The sequence below is a fragment of the Saprolegnia diclina genome, assembly GCF_000281045.1.
Source record: "Saprolegnia diclina VS20 unplaced genomic scaffold supercont1.22, whole genome shotgun sequence".
NCBI lineage: Eukaryota > Oomycota > Saprolegniomycetes > Saprolegniales > Saprolegniaceae > Saprolegnia > Saprolegnia diclina.
In genome coordinates, this window is record NW_008246089.1 from 304,895 (window position 1) to 322,504 (window position 17,610).

A 17,610-nucleotide genomic window follows, 5' to 3' on the forward strand; every position below is an offset into this window, starting at 1 on the left:
AGGTATCGCAACGTGAAAGTGGCGTGGTTTTAGCGCAACGGACTGAAACCTTTTGATTGGCCACATTTTGACCAATGAAACACACGCAGAGTTCATTTCCCACGAAAGATCCTCGGCCGCATGGCGCCAGTCCGCGCCGAGACGACGCCGGTCCATGTCCTCGTCAACGTCTGTGGCATGGAGGAGGAAGCGCTCTCTCGCTGCCTCTCCGTTCTCTCCGAGGTCTTCATGGCACTCTCCTTCCTGCGCCACTCGGCCGTCGTCGCCAGTGTCAACGCCATCGGCGCCGGCGCGCCGGTCCGTCGCCCTGTGTGCTCCATGAGCAGCCTCCAGAGCCAGATCGATGCTATCAAGAGTGCGCTTCCGCGCTCTCCTCTCTCACATCAGGAAGGGCGATGCTCGTGCGCGCAGGACTTTGGCCGCGTCGCTGAGCTTCTCTTGCAAGCCGACAGTCTCGTCCTCATCTTGACATCACCGACGCATCTGCCGGAGACACAACGCCTCGTGAGCTTATGGAAGGCGTCATCTTGCCGCATGGAGATGATTTTGCTTCGACGCGACGACGAGGACATTGGCGCTACGGTGAATGCGATCATGGAGCTCGTCGAGAGTATCGCAGCCTTTCCACACGTCTCGATCGTACAAGCCGAAGACAGCCTGCTTGATCTGCGCCGCACGATGGTATTCTCTACCTGCCTCCATCATGTGTAGATACGATGCATTCCTTGATGCTAGAAACCTTGGCTGCGACGCTTGCAGTCGTATGTACCGTGCACGATCGGCTTCAAAGAGAAGCCCATGCGCCTCCACCTCATCCTTCGAAGCGCCATGTGCTTCTACCGCGACGAGTCGCGCGCGTCCATGCATGCGGGTCTTGGGGCCATGACGGGCCTGCACTACGTACCACTTTCGTCCATCGACGGCAGCGTCGTCTTGGGCTACCCCCTCCACGCCGATGTGGAGCCAGCGCCGTCCGAGAACGCAGACTTGTGCATGGGGCTGCAGCACCTCTTGCAGACGAAGAGCGCAGCGCTGATCTTGCGATGCACCAACAACGAGGTCGATACATACCTCGAGGAGCGACACTCATGCCCTTGTAGCAGCAGGCCGAGTACTTTGCAATGGTGTCCTCGACATATGCCGCCTCGAGCAATGCTGTAGGCTTCGTCCTCTACCGCGTTGCTTCCATCGACCAGGTGCATGATCGCGACAACAGTCCATCGATCAAACACCAACATGTATTACTTGCTCACTTCCTAACGTTAGTTGACGTTTGCGAGCATGCCGGAGAGCTCGGACCCTAACCCCACCCACGCGGAGCGCATCGGGTCTATCGCCGCGACGATGGCAGACGTCGTGCCGACGCAATCGTTCAACCCGTATAACTACGCTTCGGGGGCCAGTGTGCGCCCGTTGCACCGCCCCCCGCCACCGCCAACGCCTCGTGTGGGTCGGCGCTTGCTATAACTTCTTGTTTGTGCAATAATATTGTGTTCTATTTAATACTTTAACAATTGACCATGCAGCGCGCAGCGAGAGGCCCTTAGACCGTGATGAGGTTGCGACGGTTGGGGTGCTTCTGCAGCTTGTGCGAGCGCACTTCGAGGCGCTCGCGGTGCTTCTGGAACTTGTGGCGGACGCTAACGGCCTCTTGGATCGTGCGCAGCTCCATGTTGCCTTGGCGACGGTTGAGAAACTTGTTGGCGAACGAGATGGTGATCGCGGTCGTGCTGGCGTCAATGCCGGCCATCTGGTACGCCAGCAAAAGGCGCTCCTTGGTCTGCGCCAAGACCGACTCGCGGACCTCGTCGGGGCGGTGGCGCTGCTTGTAGTAGCGGCGCAGCTCACGCTGGCCGAGACGCGCGCCGCTCGGAAGTACGAGTTCACCTGTCTCGGAGATGCTGATCGTCTTGATGTGGGCGAGCTCATCTTCGTCGTCGTCGTCGTCGTCGTCGCCTTCTTCACCTTCGACTTCTTCGACGTCTTCCCACTCTTGGCCGTCGTTGCCGTACGACGACGTAAAGTCATAAAACTCTTCGTACTCGTAGAGGTCGTTGTCCTCTTCGTAAATGAGCTTGCAGTGCGAGCGGTCAATCATGTGCTTTTGCGCGTCCTGGTACGTGCGGAAGACCTTGCCCTTCGTGTTGCAGTAAAGGCAGTAGTGGCCGAGCTTGACCTTCTCGACGAGGTACGTCATGAGGCCTTCGAGGTCCTTGAGGTACTCGAGGTCGGGCACGAAAAAGCCGTGCATCTTTTGCATGTGGATCAAGTTGGCTTCGAGCGACTCGGACGACTGCGTGCAGAACATGCAGTCTTCAAGCTTGAGCGAGATGTTGGCGTCCGGGTCTTCCTCCTCGTCCTCGGCCACGGGCTCGTCGTCCTTGACAGGTTCAAGGACCTTGGACGTGATCTTCTCTTCGCCGTCCTTCTTGACCGCCGCCATGTGCTTCTTGGTCGCCTTGTGGTTGTCAAGCGCCTTGGTGTTGGTGAAGCTCTTGCCGCAGTTGTGGCACTTGTAGCTCATGTCGACCGGCGGCTCCTTGGGCGCGGCCGCGAGGGCCGACGCGCCGTCGGCCTTGCGCGCCTGGAACTGCGCCTCCGTGACCGCAGGGAGGCCCACGACCTTGCGCTTGAGGTTGTACCGGTGCCAGTCGAGCTTGAAGTGCTCCTTCTGGAGCTCGTACGTCGGGAACTCTTCCCGGCAGGCCGTGCACGTCAACATGGCGGATTTCCAAGTATGCTCGAGACCCGTCGCAGTGCTATTTTAATGGGAAAATCCAATGTATTTTATTTCGTTTGCTACGTATTCAATACAAATAATGAGCTTGTTTTGAATTTAGCTTTAAAAGAATCAACAGAAACAATTTTCGAAGCCCAATCCAATCAACTTGAACACCAATCAAATCGCCGGACGCCGTTGATTGGTCCATCGTTATTGCTCTCCCGGTTCCGGCCCCCGTCATGCCCCCCCCGGGGGACCTACCAAGAATACCACCAGGTGTGGCACATCGCACGATCACGCATGCAGCACACCATCGTTGGTTCACATGCCATCGGAATAAACGTAGAGTAGTTGTGTGTCTATGTACAGACGCCTTGGTCTTGGCGAGGCGCGCAGCTATGCAAAGTCGGCAATGATACGGTATAACGCAATGACTTTCGACGAAAATGGCGACCGAAGAAGCCAAGCACCTGCGCTTGCCGATGTGAGTACATTGCACACCTGAATACACTATGGAATGGAGGTGGAGGCGAGTACACACCAAGTCCTATGCACGAGCACCTGCCAATGGCGGATGTGGATGCAAGCACCTGCAGAGGCTGGTGGCGCTCTTTTCACATGGCCCGGTACCCTCAAAACGCGCTGCAGAAATTTCTTGCGCGCGCCGCACATGCGGCACGTGCCTGCTTAAGTTCTTATTGCGCCAAAAGCGCACTTGATCGGGTTGTCACGTGATCCGGAAAGATTTACGGGGACGCATCACACGAAGATTCGCCAGCGATCGACGATGGCCATGTACCTGCGCTCGACGATGGCCCGCGCCTTGGGCAAGCGGTCGTTTGCGACGGCGGCGCGCGGCGCCTTTGCGACGCTCGAGGCGGCGGACGTCGCCCACCTCCGTTCGGTCTGCCCGAGTGCGCTTACCGACCCGGACGAGATTGCACCGTTCAACTCGGACTGGCTCAACAAGTACCATGGCCACAGCCAGTTGGTGCTGCGGCCCAAGAGCACGCAAGAGGTCTCGGACATTCTCAAGTACTGCAACGAGAAGAAACTCGCGGTCGTGCCCCAGGGCGGCAACACGGGCCTCGTCGGCGGCAGCGTGCCCGTCCACGACGAGATCATCCTCTCGCTCGGCAACATGAACCAAGTCGAAGCGTTTGACGAGACGTCGGGTATCATTGTGTGCCAGGTAGATGCACCATTCTATCGACGAGGCAAGCGTCTGACCAAGGACGTAGGCGGGCTGCATCCTCGAAAACCTCGATGCGTATGCTGGCAAGTACGGCTACATGATGCCGTTGGACCTCGGCGCCAAGGGCACGTGCCAGATTGGTGGCAACGCAGCGACCAACGCGGGCGGTCTTCGCCTCTTGCGCTACGGGTCGCTCCACGGCTCGATTCTCGGTATCGAAGCAGTCCTTGCCGACGGCACGGTACAAGCCTCTACCTCACTGTCGTCATGTCTTCTCACGCACCCCACATGCAGATTGTCGACTGCTTGAGCACGATGCGCAAGGACAACACGGGCTATGACCTCAAGCAGCTCTTCATTGGGTCCGAGGGTACGCTCGGTGTGATCACCAAGCTCTCGGTGCTCACGCCGCCACGCTCGACGGCCGTCAACGTTGCGCTCCTTGGCTGCGAGACGTTTGAGGACGTCAAGAAGGCCTTTGTGCAGGTAGATAGCCCATCGCACTCGAATCTCGTTCTTGTGTCTCACATTGCACTACTGCTGCATTAGGCCAAGAAGAACCTCGGTGAAATCCTCTCGGCCGTCGAATTTATGGACCGCGCGTCGCTCGACATGGTCATGTCGCAGCAGCCGTCGCTCGCCGACCCACTGAGCTCCAACTGCCCGTTCTACGTGCTCTTGGAGACGTCCGGCTCGAACGAGACGCACGACATGGAGAAGCTTGAGGGGTACCTAGAGCAGGTCATGGAGGCCGGCACGGTCGTCGACGGCACCGTGGCCCAGGACGCGGCGCAGGCCAAGAAGCTCTTTGGCATTCGCGAAGACATTACGCTCTCGCTGAGCTCGCGCGGCCACGTGTACAAGTACGACCTCTCGATTCCGATCGACGAGTACTACACGATCGTCGAAGACACGCGGTCGGCGCTCGCGAGCCATGACGCCAAGGTTGTGGCCTTTGGGCACCTCGGCGACTGCAACATCCACCTCAACATCTCGACGCTGGCGTACGACGACGCCGTGCAAAAGGCGCTCGAGCCCTTTCTGTTCGAGTGGACAGGTCGGTTTTCTATCAATGTTTCAACCGCGTATCGAGTTGACACACTCCACGTAGCCAAGCGCCGGGGCAGCGTTAGCGCCGAGCACGGCATTGGGACGCACAAACCGCACTTTCTGCACTTGTCCAAGTCGCCCGAGGCCATTCGCATGATGCAGCAGATGAAGTGCGTGTTTGATCCGAACGGGATCCTCAACCCCTACAAGGTAGTGTCCATACTCGTCGCATGTCGCACTCACAAACTACGTTCTAGGTGTTGCCATAAGGTTACGTACTCTTAACAATCGTTTTTGCATCGATCTAGTATAGCTTGGTATGTGTGTCATGGTGACCGCGGTGGAATGGCCGTCGCAAGAGCCAGGTCCAAATGCGAGAAGCGCACCGATCCAAAGATACGTTCGGGCAGCTCGGCTTCGCTATTGCCTTGGAGCGTCAAGCTCAAGTCCACAACCAGCCGCTCGGCGTAGCTAGATAAATAGGTTCGCTGAGGAGGAGGAGCAATCAGCGACGTACCCGCGACACAGGCTCACAATGTTGGACGCGATCGCGCTCGACCCAATGTCCATGTCGACTTCGACGTAGTTGCGGCCAACGAAATAGCGCTGCGTGAGCTTGGAGCCAGTGATGGCTGGCTTCTGCGGCACGGCGGCCTTGATGAGCCACGGACCGTCGACGATCGTCGGCACGAGCTTGAAGCGCGCGTCTTGGAACGCCTGCGCCTCGGGTTCGTTGCTTTGAAACTGAGAAAAGAGTCCTGCAAACTTGGTGTCGCCGGAGAGGCCCTCGGCGGGGAGCCGCCAATACGACACAACGTGCACGAAGGGTGTCCCGGGCACCTACGCTCCCGCTAAGGATGACGACAATACAATGAACTTACAACTACCTGCAGATTGACGATAAAGATGGTGTCGTCCGGGTGGGCCTTGGCACTCGAGGCGAGGAGGCTCTGTGGGCGTCGCAAGTCGAGCTCGGCGATGTGGTCTTGTCGGCCCGGCATCTCGTCGGTTGCTTTCCACATGTCGACATGCAGCAGCGTCCCGAGGCAGTCGCCTGCCCGTACTTTCTTGCCATCGATGGTGTACGAGAGGCCACGCACGAGCGTCTCGGAGGACGATGGTTCGGAGAAGAGGTCGAGCATCGGTAGCCGCGCTTGGCACTGCTTGGTTTCTTCCGGCGACCGCACGTGGAGGCGTGGCAAGGCGGTCGTGAGCGTCGCCGGCAGCGTCTCGGCATTCGTCTTGGTGCCCATGTTGGTCGGTGCGTAATGGCGGATCGCCGGCGCGGCGGACGAGAGGCTACACACGAGGAGGGCGAGAAGTGTCTCGCACGGCAGGAGAAGCCCTTCCAGAAAGATGCCAAGTGCGTCGGCCGCGATGTCGCAGGCCGTCGCCATGCCAAGCTACTGTTCTTTTCGAGGTGGCCCTTCGAATCTGAGATATTCCACGTCTCGTGATTGGTTCTATTTTTGCAAACCAACTTCAACCTCCCAGAAAGGGCAATGTCAGCACGCATCAGGAGGCTGCCACGTACTTCTCGTTCTACTTCTTGACCCTCGCCAGCCTGCGATGCACCGCCACCGCAGCGTGCATGGAGCCCATCGACCATGTCGCGCGATCAAGGCGCCCAGAGAAAATGGTGTCTTGCGTAATCAAGATTCAAATGATGGAGAGTCAGGTAGTATGACCATGGACAGAAGCTGCGACCGTATACATGGCCTTCACGCGCGGGTCCAAGAGCACCTCGAACTGCATCTGGAACGGCCGCGCGTCCACTGCGCAGCGTCGCATGGAGGGATACGTGCCGTGCGTAAAGAACGCGGTGAGAAGCGCGTGCACGCAGCTACTCGGCTGGCTTACACTCGCGCCGTGACCATAGCCATCGCGCACCACGAGCGCAGCGTTGGTGACCCCGAGCCTGCGAACGATGTCCTCTGCTGTCGCCTTGGTCGCCCATGCGTCGAGCTCTGTGGCCAGAACCAAGATACGATTGCGATACAGAGTTGACGCCAATGGCATAGTACGGGGTGGTATCCTCTCGGAACAAGCAATGGGATGTGACGCAAGCAGTGGAAGTCGAGCGACGTCACGCCACGCACTTGCGCTGGACGAAGGACACTTGACATCATCTCGCCACGACGCGATGTCGACGCTCTCGTTGCGCAGGAGCTTGGTCATCGTGGATGCCAGCCGCGGCCATCGACTGGGCACCGCCATTGCCCGAGCCACGGTTCGGCGCAACACCGACCCTTGGAGCGTGTCGCCTGTCGCTGTCGTCCAGGGCGACGCATCAACACGTTTGAGGAAAGCTGGCAACTGACCCACCGGCAGCGACGCGAGCGGGCAGCCACCTGCGCCGGCCACGGCACACTCGTTCAGAAAGGCGCGCAGTGTGGTCTCGAGGGTGACCAAGGACACGTGTCCGTCGTCATTTGGTATCGCGTCCAGAACGATGCGGCCAACCTTGTCGGGAAAGGTCGTCGCGTACGCAAGCCCGAGGCGACTACAGTAGAGCGTGCATGAGCATCTACTGTCGTCCAAGCTTCGAACCGTACGCGCCATCCGAGAGGCCAAAGTAGTGCAAGACGTCGCTGTGCACGGCACGACGAAGTGCGTCAAGGGCCATGACTGATTCTGCCCCATCCTGGCGCCCGTCCGACGTTGCAAAGGTGTGTGCATCGAGCGCTACAATGTCATAGAGACCGCCCGTGAGCAGTGCGACGCTGGGCGTGGCCATGGAGGCACTGGCGCCGCCGCGATGCACGACGATCGTCCCTTTGGACGCTGTCCCCGGCGGGACCATGTACGCTTGGACGGCCAAAGCGAGGGGGTGGCCGGGCACAGTAAGCGTGCCGCAGCGGTATCGCATGTCGATTTGTCCGCAAGAATCACGCCAGTGGAGCGCGCTATTTGGGCGGCGAAGAAGCCAGACCGAGGCGTCCAAAACCACGGCAGTCGGCAAAAGTTGCACGTACAACACGAGCAGCGCCAGCAGCATATTGACAAATGACCGTTGCGACGCCTGCCATAGCGGAATGCGTGCGATAAGGAGTGTTGGCAAGGTGGCCCCTTCAACAACAAGAACTGAGCTCTGAACGCTCGTGTGTTGATGTGTGGGAGCGACTATTCTTGTGTACTAGTAGGTGCTTATGGACGCCACCAACCCTTGACTGTGGAATGTGCGTCATGTCAAATATGTCTTTGGCCGAGTGTATCAAGAGTTCTTGAAAACAACCTTGCCTTCAAGGGCTGGATTGGTGTCGGTTGGCACGGGACCTACTAGTAGTAAAGCTAGTTCACCGTCCCACAAACTAATTCTGCAAGAGACATGAATAAATCGCATTTTGATATGACATTGTGTACAAATATTTTCGCTCGGAGAAGCCCAAAGGTCTTACAGACTGTGTTGCCACTTGGTCACTCTGGCTACACTGTAGATGAGGTCGAACAGCAAGTCGATACGAGCCAAACTTGGCGCTGAAAGGCTCTGTTGTGGCCAATGTCTCGTGCGACGATGAAAGGGGCTCGAGAATACTACCCCATCCGTCCGATTCGATGATAACGGGGTGACCGGGTAGGAACTTTTGTATTGAATGCGAAGCGTTGATTCACGGTATTGCGACGACGGCGCGTTGGCCTAGACAAAAGTCAACACTCGACCTTCGCTGTGCTGCGGCCAACTCGCCGTCGTCAGTCTTCGCGCGCTTCTGAAATCGCACCTAATCGGAAAACTGCATGAATATCAGTCAAGTACGCTGGCGCACTTAGATGAAGTAGATTCACTTTAATCGAGTAATTCGTCCCGACAATAGACAGCACTTAATGGGACTGCAAATTCGCACTTCACGGGACATGCTCCACGCGATGTGATTAGCCTAGACCAAAACAATTGCGTTTCATTGGCCAAATGGCTAGATATATAGCCAATGGGCTGGCCAAAAAATACGAATTCATCCTTGGGATGCTGGCAAATGGATCGAACTTTCGGGCTGTTGGCGGCTCCGTTATTCAGTCGGCCACCAACCTCCGACGACCAAGCATGGCCCACCGAGCGCCCACGACCCGCGCACCGCCCAACGGCCCGGACGGGTTTCCGCCAATGCACATGCTGCAAGCCATGCTCAACCAAGCGCAACGCTCCGTCGACAAGCTCAACAAGATCAACGACAAGAAGAGAAACGGCGACAACCACGCAAGCGACGACGATGACGATGCATCGGACGACGACGACGCATACGACGACGACGGCAACGCTAACGAGCGCCTCGACATGTTTGGCAACCCGATGCCCCGGGCCACGCGCCGCAAGCCGGCGTCGGCGGCGCGCCTCACGCTGCGTCTCAAGCAAATGTTTGTGCCCCGGCGCTGCGAAGTGGTCGACTGCGACCTCGACGGCGCCGATGTCAAGCCGTGCGCCAAGTGCCGCTGCGTCTTTTACTGCGGCCGCGACCACCAGCGCCAGGACTGGGCCCGCCACAAGATCGACTGCAAGCACATTGCGAGCCTCGGCCTCTCGGGCATCCCGTACGACGAAGACGAAGAGCTCGAGAAGTTTCCATTTGACGTGTTTCCCGTCGTCAACTCGACGGTCGACACGTGCTTTGTCTGCGGCGCCGGCGAGAGCGAGGTGCATTTGGGCGTCACCGAGTGCTGCGGCCTCGTCGTTTGCGACAACGAGCACGAGTACCTCATGGGCAGCTACAGCCGCAAGCACTGCTGGCGGTCGCACGGAAAGTACGACTGGCTTGTCTACCCTACTGACATCGCAATGCTAACAACTCGCTGCAACGTAGATATACGACCTGCGGGTTTCACAAGAAGGAGGGCCACGGTCACCCCGACTGGCGCACGTGCCCGCACATGGAGTGCGTCAAGCAGCGCGAGAACCGGTCGGACCCGCGCGGCGGCGGTGGCGGGCGGAGCTGGTACGCGACCAACGGCTTCAACGCGACGCCGATGCTCGCCTCCGACATTCCCAAAGGCAGCATGCTCACGGGCAAGTGCGCGACGTGCCCACGCCGCATTGCCGACGGCTGGGACAACGTGGCGATGACCAAGGATGGCACACTCTGCACTGTCTGCGGCAAAGTGCCTCCCGGCGCGCCCCCGGGTGGTGTGTCGTTCCAACTGCGCTAAGTGGTCTCGCCACTCAACGATCCAACTATCCAAGTATCCAAGAACCGCAAACACGATACGTATTAGCCTACGACGTCGCTACTCGATCGGTTTGCTCAATGCTCCATGATACCACGTGCCTTTGTTTCGGGCAGCCACTTGTAAAACACAGCCAAGCAGACTGCGTACGTCAAGCCATAGCCACCAAAGGTCGCGCCGACCCCAATGCTCTCAAAGAGCGAGAGCATCGTGCCGTTGATGAGGAGCGAGAACGCCGACATGGCGAACGTGCAGTAGCTCATGTAGCGCGCGCGGACCGCGCCATGACCAAACATCTCCGAGACGATGAGCACAAAGAGGAGGCCCGGGCCGCACGTTTGAAAGACGACGAGGAGCGCGAGCGCCAGAATGAGCACGTTCGAAGCTGCCGAGTGCGGCGTGTCGATCGACGGTACAAATTCAAAGAGCACAAAGCAGGCGAGAAAGGCGACGACGACGACCGTGTGCGTCACGAGGTAGATGTGGCGCCGCGAGTACTTGCGCACGAGGAACACCATGGCAACGACGACGGCGAGCACCGAGAGGAGGCAAAAGCTCATGCCAACAAGGTTCGAGTCGTGGCGCGAGAACGATGCCGACGACTTGGACACGATCTGCGGACCATAAAAGAGCGATGCGTCGATCGAGTTGTTGGAGTACGCAAGCAAAATGCCGATCCAGAGTTCCCGCACCGAGTGGGGGCTGCCGAGAGACTCGGGTGTTAGCGGCGTCGCATCGTTTGCGTCCAGTCGCGCCTCGAGCGCCGAGGTCGCGGCGAGGTCGTTCTTGTAGCCGCGCCACGCTTGGCTTTCCTTGAAGAGACCCGTGAGAAAGCTGGTTGCAATCGCGGCGGCGGGCAGAGAGCCCAGCAGCATCGTGAGGAGCCAGCTCTCGGAGAGCAAAATGACAACGTACGGCAGCACCGTGCCCGAGAGGACGCTAGCCATAGCCACTGGTCGTGAGGCGACAGGCGACGAAGACAGGAGTTGCCTACCCGAGCTGGTAAAAGGCGACGGCCATGCCACGCGTGGCCGTGTCCGTCCCCTCGGCAATGTACATGGGCAAAATCAGGATCGAGAGCCCGTTGCCGACGCCGGTGCAGAGCCGCCAGAAGAGGAACGCGCCAAAAGAGCTGTGCCACGCAGCCGACCCGACCGCGCCAAGCATGGTCATGGCGCACGCGAGCAAAGCGACGTTGCGCCGGCCAAAGATGTCGGCGAGCCGCCCGCCGATCAGCATGGCCGCCGCGTCACTTAGCGTCGCGGCCGCACTGGCCATCTCTTGGTGCGACGTTGAGAGGTTCTATACGAGACGCACATGAGCGATTCGTCGACGCACGATGGCATGTACGAGGCTGTCGGCAATGTAGGGCAGCGACGGCGCAATGCTAGGCGACATGAGCGGCGGGATCAAGCGATGCATCTACCTGACGTTGTAGCCGTAGATCATACCGCCGACGAGGCTGAACGCAAACCATAGCGGCGGCGCAAGACGGTACTTGTGCATGGCGGCCGACGGAAGAACGGAGAGTAAGTGCTGGCGCTCGCTGCTCATCGTCGTTGTGACCCAGGTGATGGCCGACAACCACACTGCGATCAGTATTTCAGCCAATGGCCTTTCGCAACGGCTGTTGACACGACGGAATTTTAGCCAATCCTTGACGTTCATCGAACGCGGCCTTTCTGTGTTTGATTGAAGTTGGGTATCTTTTGCGTTTAGAGAAAGGACAGAGCGGCGCAGGAGTGTAAGTGTATTCAACGAGCATTTACAGTCGCTTGCGCAACGCGTACGCGATCGCTGGCAGCAGCACCAAGGCGGCGCCGGCCACAAGGAGCGACGTCGGAATACCGTTGGTGGCCGGCGGCGCCGGAATACCCCGCGTCGACGACTTCTTGCCGCTCTTGGGCGACCGGGACGTCGTCCCGAGGTCTTCGATATCGCGCTGCACGGGCTTCTGCACGCAGCAAAACCGTCAATGAATGCCAACACGATCGGTGAGTACCTTGGTCTTGGGAAGCGCATCGTCGAGCTTCTTGACCGCGAGCTGGCCGCACGCGCCGTCAATGTCCATGCCGTGGTTCTCGCGCACCGTGACCTTGATGTTGTACTCTTGGCGGAGGATGCCGTGGAAGGCCATGATCTCTTCCTTCGTCGGCGACTGGTACTCGGCGTCGACGTCGGTCGCATTGTACGGGATCAGGTTGACATGCTATATCGCAAGCATCTCGTCATCGACATTGAGCAATTTGGAGATGCATACCACCGACCGCCCGGCGAGCAGCCGACCGAGGTCGTGCGCGGTCTCCAGCGCGTCGTTGACGCCGCGCAGCATGATGTATTCCATCATGACCATGCGGTTCTCACGGTCTTTGAGGTGGTCGTCGATCGCCGCCATAAGCTTATCGAGCGGGTACGCTTTCGCCGTCGGTACGATCTTGACGCGGATCTCCTGCGTCGGCGCGTGCAGCGACAGCGCAAGGCGGATCAGCGGTGCGTCCTATATAGCCATATTGAGAACTGCGTGTTGCTTGACGAGAGACCTCTTTGAGCTGGCGAATGCGATGGATGACACCGACTGTCGAGAGCGTAATGTACTTGGGCGCAAGGCCAAACACCGACGTCATGGCCTTGATGGCGCCGAGGACGGCGTCGTAGTTGTTGAGCGGTTCGCCCATGCCCATGAAGACCACGTTGCGGATCGGCGCCACGCAGAACGCGTGCGCAAGTTGCTCGAGGATCTCGCCGGCCGCCAAGTCGGCAATGATGCCCATCGTGCCCGTCGCGCAAAAGGTGCAGCCCATTTGACAGCCGACCTGGCTCGAGACGCAGAGCGTGTTGCGGCCCGAGTGCTTCATGATGACGGCCTCGACGTTGTGGCCGTCTTGGAGCGTCACGAGGAGCTTTACAGTACCATCCCGCGACACGTGCTTCTCGGCGATCGTCGTCGAGAAGATGCGAAAGTTGGCTTCGAGGAGCGGGTAGAGCTCCTTGGGCAGCTGCGGGATGTCACGGATCGAGACGTTGGCGTTCTGCGCCTGAACCTGCGACGCAATGTACTTCCAGATCTTCTGCGCGTGCACCTGCTTCATACCATGGGCCTCGAGGAACTCGGGCAGCAGCTTCGGGTCCAGGAGCGGCGCCGGCGACAGGACACGCTTCTTGACCATACCGGTTGATTTTTCGATTGGACCAACCACCAATCGACCAATCGCGGCAGAGATCGCAATGTGATTGGTTGAAATTATACCGTCGGACGGCAACCATCTTCGCCGACGCCACGTGGGCTCTGTCTTGCACACGTGTACAAGTATATTTCTCAACTAGTCATAAATTTAGTAGCAAATCGTCGTCGGAGTTGGCGTTAGCAATCGGTAATGATTTCCATTTCGGGTTGAATCTGGCCTTGTCGCGGTTAGGTGATGGGTAGTATTATAGACGCGCGCTCTCGGTTTGTGCTCGTTGATGGTGGCCCGAGTAGCCGCGTTGTCCCAACTGCTACTCCGACTGCTCGACTTGAGCTCGACTTGAGCTACAACATCTTTGATTCCACTTCACTCTATGCTTTATAAGCCTCAATACATGCTCACGACATTTTCGCGACGCCGAGGGCTAGGTGTTGGCTGCAATAGAGGCTCCCTAGACCAACTCAACGGGAATGGCAAGGGAATGACGAACTTTCGTGGGTCGGTTGACGTGTTGTAAGCACAGGACACAGGCACGCGACAGCTGTGTTTTATAAAAAATAAATAGGCTGTGCTGCCAAGTCTCGAATTGTTGGCGGCTACCGTGAGAGGCCGACGGGTGGCTGTTGCTTGGGCACAAAGGCGGGTGACTCGAGCTTCAGGCTCGACTCGACACCCGACGGCACAAACACCGGCGCGCTCGCGTTTGGCACTTTGGTGGGCTTTGGAGCGTCGGGTTTCGGCGCCTTCTTTCGGCGCGAACACTTGTGTTTCTATGCCATCGCTGAGTCTTTTGTATCAAGTTGATATGTCAATACCTTTTTGTTTTGCTCACACGTCGCTCGGTTTTCGTCCAAGAGGTGACTAGACACAGTACGCGCTATAGACCACTGGACAACGTATGTCCAAATTATACCTCTGCACATACACCTTGGGGTTGAACGGGTGGTCGTCGGAAATGATAAAGTCGGCTGGGTATTGCTCCAGGAACTTTTTGAGCCCGCCAAACTGCTCCTTGAGGGCCACCGAGAGCGTCGAGTTGGCGGTGGCGTCCTGGAGACACTTGCCGATCTCACCGATCGGGAGCGGACCCTTCTCGTTGAGAATCGCCACGGTCTTGGTGAAGACAGCGTGCGGCGTCACGTGCCCCTGGAGCAAAAAGTCGCACATGAGCACATGGCATCTACACAAGGTGCGTCACGTGAGGGTCACGGACGACGCCGTCTCGAGTTGTACCGCAGCGCATCTTCGTCACCGCAGAGCGGATCGATGCTTTCTTCCGCCTCGGGTGTCGTCGTCGTCGCTGGGGCACCGAGCCCGAGCGACGCAAGACTCATCATGACGTCGTTCGAGATGGCGCTGTCGGTCGTCTCCAAGTTGGTCGCGGCGCTGTCGGGTCGCCACCCGCACTGGAACCGCTTCCAAATGTTGGGAAAACACGTATCGAGGAGCGACACACTATGACAGATCACGGCGATGAGTCGTTCGACAGGACACCAATCGATGACGAGACCTCGAGCTGGACCCGAGCGACGTCGAAATCGACGAGCTCATTTCTTTCTTAAGCGCCAGGAGCACTTGGTGCATCTTGCTGGCGCCTTGGTCGAACGCCGTGCGGATTGTCGCGGCTCTATATCCATTCCGTCAGCTCGATCCGATCGAAATATCGCTTATAGACTGTACTCTTTCGCCGTGACGTTGCCACCGAGGTTCGAAGCGGGGTCCAGTGGGTCCATGACGTTGAAATATTTGACCTACAGACACGACCATGAGAAAATGTCATGGTTCGCCGCTCGGTGGACCTCGAACTGCAGCATCTTGTTATGCATCTCCGCCTCGTACTCCTCGGGCGCGTCCGTGGCGAGGTGGCAGGACCGAAACTCTTGCAGCGTCGCGGGCTGCAAGAGCAAATCCCGGGCGTGGCACGGCGGCTTCGGCGCCTTCAAGATGCATCCGAGGTCGCGCGGCCCATCGATCGAGACGCAAAAGTCGTCCCACGGAAACGAGCTGTACGTGCCAAAGAAGCGCCCTACGGCCTGGAGCGGGTGGTGCAGCGACGTGTGGAAGAGGTTGAAGACGTAGAGCATGAGCACGGCGACCGTATGCGTCGAGAGCAGCGCCGAGAGCTTATAGTCGGTGATTGAGACGTTCGTACCGCTCTCGTAGACCAGCCAGCCTTGCGCGAGGAGGACACTGCGCTTGAAGAGGTGGTTCTTGCCAATGAGACGGTCCATGGCCTCGAGGAAACACGCATTGCGCACGTCGTGGACGGCGCCATAGTCGATGAGCACCGAGACCTTCCCGACACAGCACCGGAGCTTGGGCGCACTCGCGTCGTGAACCAGCTCGACGTTGCGAATCATGAGGTCGTCCGCACACGGCGCACTCGACGACGCGACGCAAAGCGCTTCGTTGAGCTTCATGTACCATAGCGGCTTGTCGCTTGGCGTCGTAGCGTGCTGTGGCGGCAAGAAGACGCTCATCTTGAGCTGGCAGTCGGGCAGAAACATGCGCGCGGCCGAGACGCCCGACACAAACGCTTGGGCGCCCAGGACGCGCTTGACCATGCACGCGACGACGTTGCATGCCTTGAGCCGGTGGCAGACCGCGCTGGGCGTCGGTGCCAACATCGACACGATGCGTCCGAGCCGCATGTCGACGGCGCACGGCAGCGTGTTGGACGGTACCCACGCGCACGCTGCGGTGGCCGCGCACGCCGCCATCGACGTTGACGGCCCGTGCATCGAGTGCCGCGACGCCGAGAAGAGCCCATTGGTCGTGTTTTCCCAGACGGCGCAAGACGAGTACGTGTCGCCGCTGGACGGCAGCAGCAGCGAAGGAAACGCATTCGACTCGAACGCGCTAAACGACTTGGTCGCGGTCGCAGGCTTGGAGCTTGATAAGGTATGGATCAGCGTCGACTGCCGGCCGACAGTCGCCTCGAGCTGCTTGAGCTGACCAGTGAGCTTGGCGATCGTCGTCGCGTTCATCTCGAGTCGGTCGTGAAGGGGTTTGGCGTGCGTCAAGAGCGCGAGGTACCCGAGACCATTGTCAAAGAAGGCCGTAAAGTCAGCGTGCGCATAGGGCCCCGGCGCCCGCACGACGCGCTGCAAGATGCCGTTGAGCTCCGCAAAGACGTCGACGAGCCGAGTGTGTTCAAGGTGGACGCCTGCGAACGGCGGCAGGTCCATGCACTCACGCGCCTAGTGGGATAGCTTCAGAGATTGCTCTTGCTCGAGCAGATAAGTCTCTACCTTGGCGTACATGCGGGCAAACTGGCCAATGCAGCGCTGGACGGTCCAAGTTGTGTCCCGGAGCGAAATGCGGAGGCCAAACGTGAGCTGTGGAATGTCGTCTCGCATTGCTTCGTCACTTGCGGACGGTGGCTGCAGCACGACGGTGATGTCGCGTGCGAGTTCCTTGGCCACGTCCATCTCGAGCAGCTGCTGCGCAAGGACGGCCTTGGTAGGCATCGGACACGCAACCTCGGTGGGCGACGCGCGGAGGCTATACCAGCCATCGCCAATCTCCGAGACGAGCTGCGCGCGCACGAGATGCGTGAGTAGGACTGGCGGCGGCGACCGCTTGACCGCCATCGACACGGGGAGCGCGTGCATGTACTGGAGAACCCACGCAACGAACGCATCGCGCTGAAAGCAGAGCGCATGGCCAGCGCGGTCTAAGAGAGCCATGGACGGCGGCCGTAAGCCATGGCTAGGCGTCGTTGCCGGCAAGAGGTGGTCGACAAACAGTTTGAGGTCGGGTTGCGACGGCGCGTCGTCGGTGTCGCCGATCGAGAGGCCGGGCGGGCCGGCGGAAAGCGTGCGCGGCTGCAGAAAGGGCGGCGGCGCGGACGAGGACGAGGCTGCGCGGGGCTTGGCCTTGGAGCGCATCTTGTCGCGCTCGGCGAGGAGCCGGCGGCGCTGCGCCTCGAGCGCGGACGTCGCTGTCGAGGCCATGCGACGGGTTTTTTATACTACGAGCCTCAGCCGTGATTGGTCAAAAACCGAGAAATCTGAATTGCTGCGAATTCCGAAGTCCGAAGGCGACTTCAGCAACAGCCGCAGTGTCCCAAATATCGCTGTGATGAGTTTATGAACGGCGTCGTGATTAGTTTATTGACGGCGAATACGCTATCGACCACAGGCAACGTGGCCTGGCCGCTCACAGAACTTGGTGGTGGTCAGCACAAAGCTACCGGTAGTACAACAGGTATCACCGTGTATGTCGGGCTCAACCGAAAATTATGCAAAAATTGGGTGGCACGGTACGCAGAGATTCCTTTTTAGTGCACCCCAACGTACCCC

The 17,610-nt window shown here is 59.0% G+C and overlaps 9 protein-coding genes across 10 annotated transcripts; 3 read left to right on the forward strand and 6 right to left on the reverse strand.

Moving 5' to 3' along the window:
* Nucleotides 1-120: 120 nt before the first annotated feature.
* On the forward strand, nt 121-1,527 carry SDRG_07628 (the record flags this gene model as incomplete). Of its 2 annotated transcripts, XM_008613473.1 has the most annotated exons (4): nt 121-681; nt 736-1,059; nt 1,101-1,196; nt 1,267-1,527. In XM_008613473.1, 4 exons carry the CDS (start codon nt 121-123, stop codon nt 1,465-1,467), a joined length of 1,182 nt encoding a protein of 393 aa, XP_008611695.1. In that variant the 3' UTR covers nt 1,468-1,527. The 2 variants fall into 2 exon arrangements, with proteins under 2 accessions (XP_008611695.1, XP_008611696.1); XM_008613474.1 differs by having other exon boundaries at nt 736-1,196.
* SDRG_07629 (hypothetical protein) lies at nt 1,464-2,810 on the reverse strand. The gene has a single exon (XM_008613475.1). The coding sequence runs from the start codon at nt 2,720-2,722 to the stop codon at nt 1,544-1,546; it is 1,179 nt and encodes a 392-aa protein (XP_008611697.1). The 5' UTR covers nt 2,723-2,810; the 3' UTR covers nt 1,464-1,543.
* Nucleotides 2,811-3,431: 621 nt separating this feature from the next.
* On the forward strand, nt 3,432-5,384 carry SDRG_07630 (alcohol dehydrogenase). The gene is made up of 6 exons (XM_008613476.1): nt 3,432-3,914; nt 3,964-4,158; nt 4,212-4,403; nt 4,467-4,974; nt 5,029-5,177; nt 5,225-5,384. Exons 1-6 carry the CDS (start codon nt 3,510-3,512, stop codon nt 5,234-5,236), a joined length of 1,461 nt encoding a protein of 486 aa, XP_008611698.1. The 5' UTR covers nt 3,432-3,509; the 3' UTR covers nt 5,237-5,384.
* Nucleotides 5,294-6,364, reverse strand: SDRG_07631 (hypothetical protein; the record flags this gene model as incomplete). Its single annotated transcript, XM_008613477.1, has 3 exons — nt 5,294-5,438; nt 5,485-5,807; nt 5,855-6,364. 3 exons carry the CDS (start codon nt 6,362-6,364, stop codon nt 5,294-5,296), a joined length of 978 nt encoding a protein of 325 aa, XP_008611699.1.
* A 229-nt stretch (nt 6,365-6,593) lies between these two features.
* Nucleotides 6,594-7,960, reverse strand: SDRG_07632 (hypothetical protein). Its single transcript, XM_008613478.1, has 2 exons — nt 7,523-7,960; nt 6,594-7,470 (listed from the first exon to the last, which is right to left on the reverse strand). Exons 1-2 carry the CDS (start codon nt 7,834-7,836, stop codon nt 6,642-6,644), a joined length of 1,143 nt encoding a protein of 380 aa, XP_008611700.1. The 5' UTR covers nt 7,837-7,960; the 3' UTR covers nt 6,594-6,641.
* A 940-nt stretch (nt 7,961-8,900) lies between these two features.
* On the forward strand, nt 8,901-10,644 carry SDRG_07633 (hypothetical protein). The gene is made up of 2 exons (XM_008613479.1): nt 8,901-9,701; nt 9,761-10,644. The coding sequence occupies exons 1-2, from the start codon at nt 8,929-8,931 to the stop codon at nt 10,101-10,103; spliced, it is 1,116 nt and encodes a 371-aa protein (XP_008611701.1). The 5' UTR covers nt 8,901-8,928; the 3' UTR covers nt 10,104-10,644.
* On the reverse strand, nt 10,138-11,717 carry SDRG_07634 (hypothetical protein). The gene is made up of 4 exons (XM_008613480.1): nt 11,548-11,717; nt 11,472-11,508; nt 11,116-11,423; nt 10,138-11,060 (listed from the first exon to the last, which is right to left on the reverse strand). Exons 1-4 carry the CDS (start codon nt 11,673-11,675, stop codon nt 10,199-10,201), a joined length of 1,335 nt encoding a protein of 444 aa, XP_008611702.1. The 5' UTR covers nt 11,676-11,717; the 3' UTR covers nt 10,138-10,198.
* A 90-nt stretch (nt 11,718-11,807) lies between these two features.
* On the reverse strand, nt 11,808-13,335 carry SDRG_07635 (cfr family radical SAM enzyme). The gene is made up of 4 exons (XM_008613481.1): nt 12,662-13,335; nt 12,382-12,618; nt 12,124-12,330; nt 11,808-12,075 (listed from the first exon to the last, which is right to left on the reverse strand). The coding sequence occupies exons 1-4, from the start codon at nt 13,286-13,288 to the stop codon at nt 11,887-11,889; spliced, it is 1,260 nt and encodes a 419-aa protein (XP_008611703.1). The 5' UTR covers nt 13,289-13,335; the 3' UTR covers nt 11,808-11,886.
* Nucleotides 13,336-13,788: 453 nt separating this feature from the next.
* Nucleotides 13,789-17,329, reverse strand: SDRG_07636 (hypothetical protein). Its single transcript, XM_008613482.1, has 8 exons — nt 16,558-17,329; nt 15,106-16,506; nt 14,987-15,057; nt 14,817-14,933; nt 14,540-14,761; nt 14,220-14,486; nt 14,122-14,167; nt 13,789-14,076 (listed from the first exon to the last, which is right to left on the reverse strand). The coding sequence occupies exons 1-8, from the start codon at nt 17,260-17,262 to the stop codon at nt 13,903-13,905; spliced, it is 3,003 nt and encodes a 1,000-aa protein (XP_008611704.1). The 5' UTR covers nt 17,263-17,329; the 3' UTR covers nt 13,789-13,902.
* Between the last annotated feature and the right edge of the window lie 281 nt (nt 17,330-17,610).

Excerpts from the sequence above, each read along its gene's own strand:
- SDRG_07636 (XM_008613482.1), bottom strand. The coding sequence starts at position 17,262 with ATGGCCTCGACAGCGACGTCCGCGCTCGAGGCGCAGCGCCGCCGGCTC. Across the intron at positions 14,934-14,986 it reads GGCAACGTCACGGCGAAAGA|AGCCGCGACAATCCGCACGG; the intron begins GTACAGTCTATA and ends GAATGGATATAG. Across the intron at positions 14,077-14,121 it reads CGTGTGAGCAAAACAAAAAG|AAACACAAGTGTTCGCGCCG; the intron begins GTATTGACATAT and ends GCGATGGCATAG.
- SDRG_07629 (XM_008613475.1), bottom strand. The coding sequence starts at position 2,722 with ATGTTGACGTGCACGGCCTGCCGGGAAGAGTTCCCGACGTACGAGCTC.
- SDRG_07630 (XM_008613476.1), top strand. The coding sequence starts at position 3,510 with ATGGCCATGTACCTGCGCTCGACGATGGCCCGCGCCTTGGGCAAGCGG. Across the intron at positions 3,915-3,963 it reads CGGGTATCATTGTGTGCCAG|GCGGGCTGCATCCTCGAAAA; the intron begins GTAGATGCACCA and ends CCAAGGACGTAG. Across the intron at positions 4,404-4,466 it reads TCAAGAAGGCCTTTGTGCAG|GCCAAGAAGAACCTCGGTGA; the intron begins GTAGATAGCCCA and ends CTGCTGCATTAG.
- SDRG_07635 (XM_008613481.1), bottom strand. The coding sequence starts at position 13,288 with ATGGTCAAGAAGCGTGTCCTGTCGCCGGCGCCGCTCCTGGACCCGAAG. Across the intron at positions 12,331-12,381 it reads TGCTCGCCGGGCGGTCGGTG|CATGTCAACCTGATCCCGTA; the intron begins GTATGCATCTCC and ends CTTGCGATATAG. Across the intron at positions 12,076-12,123 it reads ATGCGCTTCCCAAGACCAAG|AAGCCCGTGCAGCGCGATAT; the intron begins GTACTCACCGAT and ends TGCTGCGTGCAG.
- SDRG_07633 (XM_008613479.1), top strand. The coding sequence starts at position 8,929 with ATGCTGGCAAATGGATCGAACTTTCGGGCTGTTGGCGGCTCCGTTATT. Across the intron at positions 9,702-9,760 it reads TGCTGGCGGTCGCACGGAAA|ATATACGACCTGCGGGTTTC; the intron begins GTACGACTGGCT and ends GCTGCAACGTAG.
- SDRG_07634 (XM_008613480.1), bottom strand. The coding sequence starts at position 11,675 with ATGAGCAGCGAGCGCCAGCACTTACTCTCCGTTCTTCCGTCGGCCGCC. Across the intron at positions 11,509-11,547 it reads ATCTACGGCTACAACGTCAG|CATTGCGCCGTCGCTGCCCT; the intron begins GTAGATGCATCG and ends CATGTCGCCTAG. Across the intron at positions 11,424-11,471 it reads CCTACATTGCCGACAGCCTC|AACCTCTCAACGTCGCACCA; the intron begins GTACATGCCATC and ends CGTCTCGTATAG.
- SDRG_07632 (XM_008613478.1), bottom strand. The coding sequence starts at position 7,836 with ATGCGATACCGCTGCGGCACGCTTACTGTGCCCGGCCACCCCCTCGCT. Across the intron at positions 7,471-7,522 it reads TTTGGCCTCTCGGATGGCGC|TCGCCTCGGGCTTGCGTACG; the intron begins GTACGGTTCGAA and ends GCTCTACTGTAG.